Source organism: Hyla sarda, chromosome 2 (genome assembly GCF_029499605.1).
Source record: "Hyla sarda isolate aHylSar1 chromosome 2, aHylSar1.hap1, whole genome shotgun sequence".
Lineage (NCBI taxonomy): Eukaryota > Metazoa > Chordata > Amphibia > Anura > Hylidae > Hyla > Hyla sarda.
Genome location: NC_079190.1, coordinates 379,849,341 through 379,862,712, shown reverse-complemented (window position 1 = coordinate 379,862,712; position 13,372 = coordinate 379,849,341). Strand labels below are relative to the sequence as shown.

Here is a 13,372-nt window from a genome sequence, read left to right as displayed (position 1 = left end):
CCGACCAACGCATTTCAGCACATTGTTACATGTGACCTCATCAGGGGCTGACAGGCATAAAGGATTACAGTCATTACATAAAGTGATTAACATCAGAGGTAGCTGATACAGTAGCGACCCCTGAGAAGAGTGTGCTTGATGTCATGCACTAGTGCTCTACACAGCATATAGACAACAGGACCCAAACACATCCTGCAAGAAAACACATAAAAAATGGTCCTCAGTATACATATAGTTGCCATCAAGGATAGGGTACCTGTAAAGCAAAGGAGATAGTTACTCACAGTTCTGGCGTCTATCTAGGATAAATCCTGATGATGTGTATGTAAACCCGGAGTGGCGGGGAGCCAAGCGTTCAAGCTGGCTGCTAGCACACATGTCAGAGGAGAGCGGCGTCTGACGACTTATCCGCTTGCGGATATCACATTTTGGAGTCGAAAAAAGGAGTCCATCTCCTAGAGAGGGGGATCTAGATAAGCTACTTTTACAGCGTGAAGCACGCTGGATTTTTAATCTAGAAACTGTCACACCTAAGGGATTGAACGAGCAACTTTGCTATGGGAGTTTTCTTTAGGGGTGTCCGCGAGGGTACCTATTTGGGGTGTTCTGTTAGGTAGCCAGGGGTGGCTGTAGTCAGCCAATGGCTGTAGTCAGCCATAGCTAGGGATTACTAGGGTATACCAGCTTAGGTTCCAGAGCGGGACCGCCCTTTTTAGGGCGGCCACCCCGCCTAGGCTTAGGGTATAGTATAGGGGTGTTTAGGTATATCTATAGGCTCGCTAGGCCCCTGTCTTCCCCCTCCCAATATTTTTATCTAGGGAATCCCCCCACCCTCCGGACACCCTGTATATGGTTATCACGTATGAATATCCATATTTCCCACTTAACTTAACCTCTCTCTCTGTGTTTTTTGGTCTCTGTTTCCTAGCCTGTGAACTCCCTCTTAAGGTTGGAATGGTATTATCCGTTCTGGATGTGCTATTCAATATGTTGCCCCATTACTATATACCATCTAATAGAGTATATACATATGTCTGGTTAGGCCTCCTCCTGCTCTAATCTGTTGTTCCAAGGTGTATTTTTGGGCTGCTGCTATATGAAGCCAAATTTGTTTATAGTCTATTTATTAGACATTGTAACTGGCTTACCTTCGGGTCAGAGGGGGTTAATTATGCCCGTGCTACCGCCCCGCGAGATCAGTAGGACGGATGACGCGTTCTCCAGCGTTCGGCGTTCGCATGGAGATGGCGTCATTAGCCGGGCCACGCCCACCTAGACTGGAAGCGGATAAGTCGCCAGATGCCGCTCTCCTCTGACATGTGTGCTAGCAGCCAGCTTGTAAACCCATGTGGGTTTACATGCACATCGTCAGGATTTATCCTAGATAGATGCCAGAACTGTGAGTAACTATCTCCTTTGCTTTACAGGTACCCTATCCTTGACGGCAACTATATGTATACTGAGGACCATTTTTTGTGTGTTTTCTTGCAGATTGCGTTTGGGTCCTGTTGTCTATATGCTGTGTAGAGCACTAGTGCATGACATCAAGCACGCTCTTCTCAGGGGTCGCTACTGTATCAGCTACCTCTGATGTTAATCACTTTATGTCATGACTGTAATCCTTTATGCCTGTCAGCCCCTGATGAGGTCACATGTAACAATGTGCTGAAACGCGTTGGGCGGAGCTAGTAGTTCTATTTGAATTATTATAGTAGACAATAAAAAACAGTTGGGGTGTTGGGGTGTTGGTGCTTGGTGTTCCTGGCCTTTGGGTATATGACAGGTAGTCTTTTTTTTAGGTATTTCCTATTTATGTCTGTTGTATTGCATTGCTGCTTCATATGTTACCTCAATGTATGTTAGATATTATATCTATTGTTACGATATTATAAACATGCAGCTACGCCAGCCTTATATTATGTATACTCTTGACTGAATACCTACATTACCCATACCAGGTCCACTGGCACCTATTGTCTCCTGCGTAAGGTCATCCTCTGCCTTTTTCTAACTTTTTAAAAACAGTTTTTTATTGTCTAATAAAGATTGTTATACTTTTTGAAATAATATTAGTATTGTGGGTCTCTTTGTTTTTGGCTATATATTGGTACCCCCGGGACCTACATACGGCACGTATTGTTCTGCCGTTTTTGTTGTTTGGCAAAATTATTATAGTACCAGCATACATTCTAATTAGGCTTTTGCATCTGTGGGGCAATCTCTACACATGCAATTTTAACAGCCTTGTTTGTGTCTATTCTTTAGTGACAGGGCTGACATTATTGCCCTGCCACTATCTATACATCACTTTGTTTAATAAGTGTGTTTTAATCTATACATTACAAGCTATGTTTTTACTAGCACTTCAATCATTTTCTCCCCCTTATAATTTTCTTTATGCTCTTTGGGAGTGGACACCAGTATTAGTCCACAATACTAGTATCTTTTGTACTTATCTATTAAGACTTGGTAAGTCAGTTTCAGGACATTTAAGCTGTAAGACACCTATCCTTCACCTCACGAGGAAAGACCCCAAAATGAACGAGAATATCACCAGAACACCCACTTTTGGGCAGGTTTGCAGGATTGTCTTGTATTGTCTAATAATGGACAAGCCCTTTAAAGACGCATTCCATAGTTATCAGGGTGGTATAGTAAAAAAAAAAAAAGTAATTTTCACCTGTCCTGATCCCCAAAGCTGCTGTTCTTACACCTACTGCTCACCTTCTTCCACGCTACTTTCTATTTTTTTTAAGAAGTTGGTATGTCCCTTTAACGGATTACAGATAAAGTACATCAGATGCCTTGTGCCTGGTTAACCAATAGAATATTATCTAAACTAAGCAAGGGCTGCATACAATATAATTCTGAGGCACATATTCAGATCTGTTATTTGATGCCATGAGGCAGTAAATTAGCATTAAGAAGAAAAAAAAAGAAAGAAAAAAAAAATATATATATATGTGTGTTTGTGTGTGTAAAATACATATTCCTTATTCATGATCTTGAGCCCAAGGTACACATGGAAGGAAAGCACTGAACCCCATCCCCTACAGTTCAGGAGTACCCTGCCAAATTATTTTTGTGGCTTGAAATGTCTTATTGTGTTTATTACATACTTCAGCCCATCATTACCCATTATTTCTGCTATGCTTGTGTGAGCTGGTGTAATGTGGGATATATATTGGATGTATGTGGGCATGTAGCTGTCATGATTATATACAATTGTTTACTTTCTTTTGCTCTATGTACATTTACAGTTTGGTGTATCATGTAGATTTATGGTGAATATAACCTGGCACTAACTGACCCTCTGCCGCAGGCCTGTGTAAAGGTATTGTCCAGGGTTTTGCTGTTGCCCAAATGTAAATGAATAAACACATACTTGCATTCCAGCCATCTCTCTTTCCATGTTCATTCTGACATGGACATAGAGCCCCCCTTCTCTGTGTCATGATGATGTGTTAGAAGGTGGCTGGTTGTCCATTAGCTAAGCCGACTCCCTGCTCTATCAGCCATACGAAGAATGAGATTGGAAGAGCTAAGAGACAGACAAACAATGTTGACAAATAATGTATCAGAAAGACCATTATCATCACCAATTTAGATCCAGAGATCTTGAGGTTAAAGGGGTACTCCAGGGGAGGGGTACTCAACTGGCTCCAGAAAGTTAAACAGGTTTGTAAATTACTTCTATTTAAAAATCTTAATCTTTCCAGTACTTATCGGGTGTTGTATACTCCACAGGAAGTTCTTTTCTTTTTGAATTCCCTTTCTGTCTGACCACAGTGCTCTCTGCTGACACCTCTGTCCTTGTCAGGAACTGTTCAGAGTAGGAGCAAATCCCCATAGCAGCACCAGTTGATTTGAAAAAAATATATACATATAGTATTCCACCGGAGTACCCCTTTACACATATAAAGGTGCACAAATCTTTGTTCAGCAACCCTGTTTTAGGAATACTGGGGGAAGCAACTCACAGAACCTTCAAATGCAGATCTCCAAACTACATGGCATGCTAGAAGTTTAGTAAACAAGGGTAACTAAGAAGTTTACATATTTCTTATTGTCTTTATACAGGCCTGCGCAAAATACGGCTCACGGTCCGCTTTCAACCTACCAAAGTTTTCTTGGCCCTAAACGTGATTATCTGGCGTTCTGTAATATCAAAGATAGTTCTAGTCTTGTCACAATAGATGATGTCACTGCTTGCCAGACGGGCATAGTTGATGTCAGCTATGTATTTGTCTGCCATCCTTTTCGTTTCTGCTTTTTCTTCTGACATCTGGCCACTGGAGATTTACATAACCCCTTACTTTGCTGGCACCCACTGAGTACCAGACATGTTTCTGAGAGAAATACCTTGGGTGACATATTGCAAGTCAGCTATTCTGTCCAGTCCATACTGCCCTGATAACTGCTATCTCCTATACTTGTTAACTTTGAAGAGAACTCACAGAGGAAATGCGTGAGTGCAGCCTCATATGTAGTGTAGTTGAAGTGAGTGCAGCCTCTCATGTAGTTTAGTTGAAGTGAGTGCAGCCTCACGTGTAGTTGAAGTTAGTGCAGCCTCTCATGTAGTGTAGTTGAAGTTAGTGCAGCCTCACATGTAGTGTAGTTGAAGTTAGTGCAGCCTCACATGTAGTGTAGCTGAAGTGAGTGCAGCCACATACACAGTGTAGTCCAAGAGAGTGTAGCCACACCGGGGGAAAGCCTCACTAAAAAAAAAACCCTGCGTGTGGCCCTGGGATATATAGCTGATTTTATAACAGGTTATCTGATTGAAACAATGCTCCCCGTCCAATGAAGCTAAGGTAGGGATTCCCCTTATCTCTGCCACTAATGGTCGTTAAGTAAGAATTTCAACTGCAAGACCTCCATTTAAAAATAGGGTTGTGTAAGCTGAATAACCATTTTTCTAAATTGGCATAAAGCATATTACATCAAAACCAAAGTAAATGTGTAGATACATTAAATTAAAAATATTCTGCCATTTAGCATGTGCTTACCTATGCGTCTCTATGGTTACATAGCAGGAATAGTTACATGAAGGACGCGTTTCGGCATATTGCCTTCCTCAGCTTGCTGCAGGGCAGCAAGCTGAGAAAGGCAATACGCCGAAACGAGTCATTCATGTAACTATTCCTGCTATGGATTAATAAAACTATGTGATTTAGCATCACCGGTGAGTGCTGGGCATCTATTCTATAAATTGGTTTGCTCCCACCTCGTGCACTACCGCCACACATGGAAGTGCCGACCTAACTACTACTAATCTCTATGGTTACAGACTACATATTTATATGTAGACTGATCCAACCAAAAAAAGAGGGCAGATTTAATGGGTTAGTGTCAGTTAAAAAAAAACATTTGACATTTCAAAAACATTGCTAGATTGAGAATGCAATGAGTTTTGGTCAGCCGTGTTCTTCTCCCATTCTAGCCATTGGTGGGCATCTGAACACCCAGACCCTGACTGATCAAAAATATGACAGTAGCTTTTCACTGCAGGATCAGACTATACAAAGTTAGTTTTGTTCTTTAACTCTAGAGACACATAGGTCTGTATATGAGTTGTATTCACAACATGGAAAGATAATATAAAGCAGGACTATTATCTAGGTCACTCGTGTTTTTTTATTTTATTTTAGATGCTTTGGAGCAATAAACGGTACCGGTCGTCATACATTTTAAGGTGTTTGAGTTAATGTGTTATGCTTTGTAAGAGTCACTAAACTGTTTTATTTTTATTAAGAAAATGTTTTGTTACATTGACCAAATGTGCATAAGGTACCATGCATGTTGTTTTGTATAGTCTTAATATATTCGCTTACAAAACCTTTAATGTAATTGTGAATTTGCACATTTTGTATATTTTTAAGCAAAATAGTGAATACACATAATTTGCATTATTTTTACTGGCTTGTTTTCACATGTTTTAAAGCTATATAAATCTATTGTTATGATATGAATATTCATTATCATAACAATATTGAATGATATGCCTGTTTCATGTTTTTTTTCCCCATGGTATATTTCCAGATAGACATACAGTAGGCTATTGGCAAAAAAAAATTCTAAATTGTTAATGTAATTTTTATTTAATTTTTTTTAAATGTTGACATGTTGGGTTCATGCTTTGTAGACATGCATAGTTTTGCGACACACAATTTTTTTTTACTAGCAAACATGGAGGTTAATGGGGAAGGGACCAACAATAAGGGTGCTCCACAGGTCCACAATAATAGGTTTAATTTATAATATCTTAAAGGAGATATGCATAAAAACTGATCCCCTATTCGCAGGAAGTGGCGGCCGACACGTCCCCTCCATACTGGAGAGGGTGCAGAGGAGGGCGACAAAGATAATTTATTGTATGGGAGGATTACAGGACCAAGATAGGTTATCAAACTTGATCAAAACCATAGCTGTAAAGATAGTTTGGTTCCCTTTTGCAACTATAACAGCATCTGATCTTCAACCAAGGCTTTACACAACATTTGGGGGCAAATGTGCCCATTCAGCCTAAAAACATCTGTCAAGTCTTGCTCATAATGTTGTGCTTTAACAGCATTGCTGCGTCCAGGTTAACCTTTTCTTTATTTTCTGTTAAAATATTTTTTTCATTTTTAAGAACATTAAATAATTTTAACAACATAGAGGTATAGCAAAATGATAAAGAAAATATAGTGGCACTCACATTTTTATTTAATAAAAATTACAAGCATAGAGGTAGGCAATGTTATTTCAGAGTATTATTTCACAGTTTGCAGAATGTCCATAGACGTGCGATATCAAGATTAAGTTGAATGACATGATCAACAATATTATTAACATTCCAAATGCCAGAACAAATTGTATGACAGTAGTTTTTGCCTAACAAAATGGCCTAAAAACTATGGCTATGTTCCCACTCATGGGCCATGGGCCTCATTTTGGTCAGCAGTTTTATCAAAACCAGAAACTGGCAGAGAAAATCTATAATGGAAAGTTTTGCACCTTCTATTTTGGGCCAACTTCTAGTTTTAGAAAAAATAATGACCTAAATGAGGCCTATCATATTGTTTGTGAACTCAGCCTTAGGCCATGTTCACACGGCGGAATTTCCGAGCAAAATTCTGCTGGAATATTCATCATTATTCATTCCACTGCAGCAGAGTCCCGTTGATTGAATGGGATTCTACTGCACATGGCGGAATTCCCAATTCTGGCGTCCACAGAAACATTGAGCCCGTTCAATATTTCTGCGGATTTCACTCGAGAATGCATTGCTGTCTATGGAGACAGCATATTTTTGAGTGGTCCTGATGCCGCTCTTATTTTCTAACATTCTGTACGTTTGAACATGTGAACATGGCCTTAGGGTGTATTCCCACATTCTTATATTTTGATGTCGTTTTTGAGACCAAGGTCAAAAATGGATAATATTTTTTTAAGGATAAATTTTAGTCTTTCCTTTATAAGTTTCCTCCATTTATCATTTATTGGCTTTAAAAACTGCATCAATAACCTGAACATGGGAACATACCCTATGAAAAGCTTTAGGAATCTAGTTTAACAATTGACATTTCTGTCCTCATTCCCTTGCTGTTGAGTTGCCTGTTTTAACCACTGACAAGTTCTTTGCTTGCTCTCCACCCAAGTAAATAGGGGCTTGTAGCCAAAGTCCCTGAAAGCTTTATCAGTATCATGGCTGTATGAAATAGTCATTAATTTCAATACAGGTAAAGTCATAAAGGGCTTTACATTCCAGACAGGCCTAACAATTACTTTTATCAAGCTGTAGATGAAAACTATTATCCACATCTTCCAGTAAGGAACGTGCTCCCCTATTTCGATATCAGGGTCCATTTCAGTGAATAAGTCATGGTGCAGCTTGACCCTGTGCTTGAAGGGAGTGTCATCATAAGTATAGTAGACTTGTCCACCAAGGCGGTCTGGATGGAGTTGCATCTGCTGTGCTGCGAGTACATGCATCCAAGCTATGTTACCTGGGAAAAAAGTAATATTTACAGTTATAAAGTATGACTATATACTGAAAACAATGGCCCTCTCTATTCTCATTTACATAACATTTTAAGTTACCATAATGGAATATTCACTCAATTGAATACCAGTTTGCACATGTTTTACACATTGTTCTTTCTTCTAGACCCATAACGTTATACTATTGAGCAATTTCCAGATCTGAAAGTCACAAATGCAAATTTGGTGCAACTTTCTAGCAACTTGGTTACAAGACAGCCTCATGTAATTGCGTGAACTACTAATAAAATAAGTTATAACATTTTTGCGCAAACTCTCTTTGTGCAAAAATCATGTGACTTTCTGACTCTCTGCTAGGAATAGTGATGTCGCGAACATAAAATTTCGCAAAAGTTCGTGAACCGGGCAAACCTCCATTGACTTCAATGGGCAGGCGAATTTTAAAACCCACAGGGACTCTTTCTAGCCACAATAGTGATTTAAAAGTTGTTTCAAGGGGACTAACACCTGGACTGTGGCGTGCCGGAGTGGGATCCATGGCAAAACTCCCATGGAAAATTACATAGTTGATGCAGAGTCTGGTTTTAATCCATAAAGGGCATAAATCACCTGTTATTCCTAAATGGTTTGGAATAATGTGCTTTAGCCCCCTTTAGGCAGCACATAGAGCCCCCCTTTAGGCATCACATAGTTAGATTTCCCCATATTAGGCAGCACATAGTTAGAGCCCCCCTTGAGGCAGCACATAGTGGGATTTGAACCCAAGGCCCCAGCGCTGCAAGGCAGAAGTGCTAACCTCTGAGCCACCATGCTATCCTTAGCATACATCCAATATCCACGGTTGCTAAAATGGACTAAGATGTCAGCAGAGAGTACCCGAAAAATTAGGCATGTACACATGCCTGAAAAATTTGGTATTGTTGCAGCCGCTTCTGTAGCAGCGGCCAGAAAAGTTGCAGCACCATAAAAAGTGCAGCAGCAGAGGCCAGAAAAATTAGGCATGTACACATGGATGAAAAATTGGGTATTGTCACAGCCGCAGCTTTAGCAGCAGCCAGAAAAAGTGCAGCAGCAGAGGCCAGAAAAATTAGGCATGTACACCTGGCTGGAAAATTTGGTATTGTCGCAGCTGTAGCAGTGGCCCAAAAAAATTACAGCACCATAACAAGTGCAGCAGCAGAGGCCAGAAAAATTAGGCATGTACACATGGATGAAAAATTGGGCATTGTCGCAGCCGCAGCTGTAGCAGCGGCCAGAAAAATTGCAGCACCATAACAAGTGCAGCAGCAGAGTCCCGAAAAATTAGGCATGTACACCTGGCTGGAAAATTCTGTTTGTTTCGCCAGGCAGAAAGTGCCCTAAAACATTGCGGCTTGAACCCTAGTTGGTGGTGGATAAGTCACGCAAGTCATCCGGCATTCAGAGTTCAAATACAACAGCGTGTGGACCATTTTTAGCCCAAGGCAGCTCATCTGATCAGGCCTTGTTCAATCAAATGTATCGCCCAGTGTCAGTCCCTTCGGGATCCATCCCTCATTCATCTTAAGAAAGGTGAGGTAATCCAGACTTTTTTAACCAAGGCGACTCCTCTTCTCAGTGACAATACCTCCTGCTGCACTGAAGGTCCTTTCTGACAGGACACTTGAAGTGGTACAGGCCAGAAGTTTGAGCGCAAATTGGGATAGCTCAGGCCACAGGTCAAGCCTGCACACCCAGTAGTCAAGGGGTTCATCGCTCCTCAGAGTGTCGATATCTGTGGTTAAGGCCAGGTAGTCTGCTACCTGTCGGTCAAGTCGTTCTCTGATGGTGGACCCCGAAGGGCTGTGGCGATGCATAGGACTTAAAAAGCTCTGCATGTCCTCCATCAACAGCATGTCTGTACAGCATCCTGTCCTCGCCGGCGTGTTCATGGGAGGAGGAGGAGGATTACTTTTACCTCTTCCCCTGTTAGATCCCTGTTGTGCTGTGACATGACCCTTACACGCTGTGTGCAGCATACTTCTTAATTTATTTTGGACCTGCTGAATCCTTTCCACCTTGCTGTAATACGGTAACATGTCAGGCACTTTATGTTTATACCGGGGGTCTAGTAGTGTGGACACCCAGTACAGGTCGTTCTCCTTCATCCTTTTTATACGAGGGTCCCTCAACAGGCACGACAGCATGAAAGACCCCATTTGCACAAGGACGGATGCCGAGCTACTCATGTCCCGTTCCTCGTCCTCAGTGATGTCAGGGAAGGTATAATCTTCTTTCCCCCAGCCACGTACAACATCATGGGAACCAGATAGGTGACAAGGAGCACCCTGGGATGCCTGCTGTGGTTGGTCTTCCTCCTCCTCTTCAAAGCCACATTCCTCCTCTGACTCCTCTTCCTCACAATCCTCTTCCAGCATTGCCGCAGGTCCAGCAAGCGATGCTGATAAGGCTGTTTCTGGTGGGGATGGTGTCCACAACTCTTCCTCTTCACGCTCATCTACTGCCTGATCCAGCACTCTTCGCAGGGCACGCTCCAGGAAGAAAAAAAAACGGTATGATGTCGCTGATGGTGTCTTCGGTGCGACTGACCAGGTTTGTCACCTCCTCAAAAGGACGCATGAGCCTACAGGAATTGCGCATGAGCCTCCAGTAACGTGGCAAAAAAAATTCCCAGCTCTGCAGATGATGTCCTAACACCCTGGTCATACAAATATTCGTTGACGGCTTTTTCTTGTTGGAGCAGGCGGTCGAACATTAGGAGTGTTGAATTCCAACGTGTCGGGCTGTCGCAAGCGCCTCACTGGCATGTTGTTTCGCCGCTGGATATCTGACAAGTGCGCCATGGCCGTGTAGGAACGCCTGAAATGGCCACACACCTTCCTGGACTGCTTCAGGACATCCTGTAAGCCTGGGTACTTGAGCACAAAGCGTTGTACAATCAGATTACACACATGTGCCATGCACGGCACGTGTCAACTTGCCCAACCTCAATGCCGCCAACAAATTTGTTCCGTTGTCACAAACCACCTTGCCTATCTCCAATTGGTGTGGAGTCAGCCACTGGTCCACCTGCGCGTTCAGGGAAGACAGGAGCACTGGTGCGGTGTGACTCTCCGCTTTGAGGCAAGTCAACCCCAAGATTGCGTGACACTGCCGTATCCGGGATGTGGAATAGCACCTGGGGAGCTGGGGGGGGGGTGCCGGTGATGTGGAGCAAGACGCAGCAGTGTAAGAGGACTCGGCCGAGGATGTTATGGAAGAGGATGGAGTAGGAGGAGTATAGGAGGTGGCAGCAGGCCTGCCTGCAAGTCGTGGCAGTGTCACCAACTCCTCTGCAGAGCCACACATTCCATGCTTGGCAGCCGTCACCAGGTTTACCCAATGTGTAGTGTAGGTGATATACCTGCCCTGACCATGCTTTGCAGCCCCTACACTGTGTGCCAGACATGCCATCATTGCCTTTTGTGCAAAAGAATTTTGGCCAGGTACCTTCCACTGCGGTGTCCCAATGGCTACAAATTTTTTGAAGGCCTCAGACTCCACCAGCTTGTATGGTAAAAACTGGCGGGCTAGCAGTTCCGACAAGCCAGCTGTCAGACGCTGGGCTAGGGGGTGACTTTGAGACATTGTCTTCTTGCGCTCAAACATCTCCATCTCCTGACTGTGGGCAGATGAGCAGGTACTGCTCAAGGCGAGAGATGGAGAGGCGGATGGTTGAGAGGGGGCAGGGAGGGCAGCAGTGGTTGACCTGGCTGAAGATGCTGGACCAGGAGGAGGATGGCGGCTTTGACTTTGTGTGCTGCTTGTACTGACGTGTTGATCCCATAGGCGTTTGTGATGTGACATCATGTGCCTTCGCAAAGCAGTTGTGCCTAGGTGGGTGTTGGACTTCCCACGACTCAGTTTCTTCTGGCACAGGTTGCAAATGGCCTCGCTGTTGTCAGAGGCAGACACACAAAAAAAATGCCACACTGCCGAGCTCTGTGATGACGGCATTCTGGTGGTGGCAACAGCATGCGTTGATTGGCGTCCTGTCTGGCTGACCCCGGGTGCCGATGCATGCTGTCTGACTGTGCCACTAGCTCCTTGCGACGACCTCCCCCTGCTTCCAACTCATCTCCTCCTCCTCTCTGTCTCCCCATCTGAACTTTCCCTCTCTTCTGCTCTTCTAGCGGGCACCCACATGGCATCCATGGACACATCGTCATCATCAACACCTTCACCGCTATCTGACACCTCAAGAAAGGAAGCAGCAGCGGGTACAACATCATCATCACACCGTACGTCCATGTGAGTAATGCTGCCTGACAGACATATCCCTGTTAACTACATCCTCTGGCAATAATGGTTGCGCATCACTCATATCTTCAAACTGATGTGTAAATAACTCCTCTCACGGATCAAGTAAAGCTGCTGCGGTGCTAGTGTTGGTGGTGGCGGCAGGCAGGCAAGTGGTATCATGAGAGGTGCCCGAAGCTAAGCTAGAGGAGGAGAAGGACGGTGCGTCAAGGTTCCGAGCGGAAGCTGTAGTAGATTGGGTGTCTTGTGATAGCCAGTCAACTAAGTCCTCAGAACTTTGGGGGTTCAGGGTACGTGGCCTCTGAACACTGGCCATTTTAGGGCCAAAGGGAATCCCAGCACCACGACGGCCCCTGCCAGGTGGCCTTCCTCTGCCTGTCATTTTTTTTTGTTAAATTTGCACAACTGTCATACCTAATGTGATTTGCACTAGGGTGACACAATTTGCCCTGCAGGCAAAAAAAAATGGCAACTGTGACGTGAACTGACAGTGACGACTGATTTTATTTAACAGACAAAATTTTTTTTTTTTTTTTTTTTAATTTGCACAACTGTCACACCTAATTTGATTTGCACTAGGGTGACACAATTTGCCCTGCAGGCAAAAAAAAAATGGCAGCTGTGACGTGAACTGACAGTGACGACTGATTTTATTTAAAAGCCAAATTTTTTTTTTTTAATTTGCACAACTGTCACACCTAATGTGATTTGCACTAGTGTGACAATGAGCAAAAAAGCTTGCCAGCGGAGTTCCCCTTTTAAGCAGTGGTCCCCAACCAGGGTACCTCCAGCTGTTGCAAAACACACGGACTGATATATTTCAGCCCTTTGAATACTGTAGTAGTTAGATGCTTGAAGGAACTTAAGTTTGATTCTGGAGTACCCCTTTTAACCAGCGGTTCCCTCCCAACCAGGACTGATATCTTTCAGCCCTAAAAAGGGCTTTTTTGGGTGCTGTCCTTAAAGCAGATGTTACACTAGTGCTTTAGAAGTAAACTGGACCCTGAATACACCACCTAGCAGCAACCTAGCTATTGCTTTCCCTATACAGCAGGAGCAGCTTCTCTGACCCTCCACTTCCTAAGCCTGCAGCATGCTGAATGAGGCT

General features: G+C 43.4%; 1 protein-coding gene across 1 annotated transcript in view; it reads right to left on the bottom strand.

Moving 5' to 3' along the window:
* Positions 1–6,276: 6,276 nt before the first annotated feature.
* The window catches only part of LOC130356665 (3 beta-hydroxysteroid dehydrogenase type 7-like), a 38,151-nt gene continuing 31,055 nt past the window's right edge, over positions 6,277–13,372 (bottom strand). Inside the window, exon 6 of the mRNA XM_056558486.1 lies at positions 6,277–7,991. Coding sequence (XP_056414461.1) covers positions 7,555–7,991 — 437 coding nt within the window. The 3' untranslated portion in view covers positions 6,277–7,554. The remainder of the gene's footprint in view (positions 7,992–13,372) is intronic.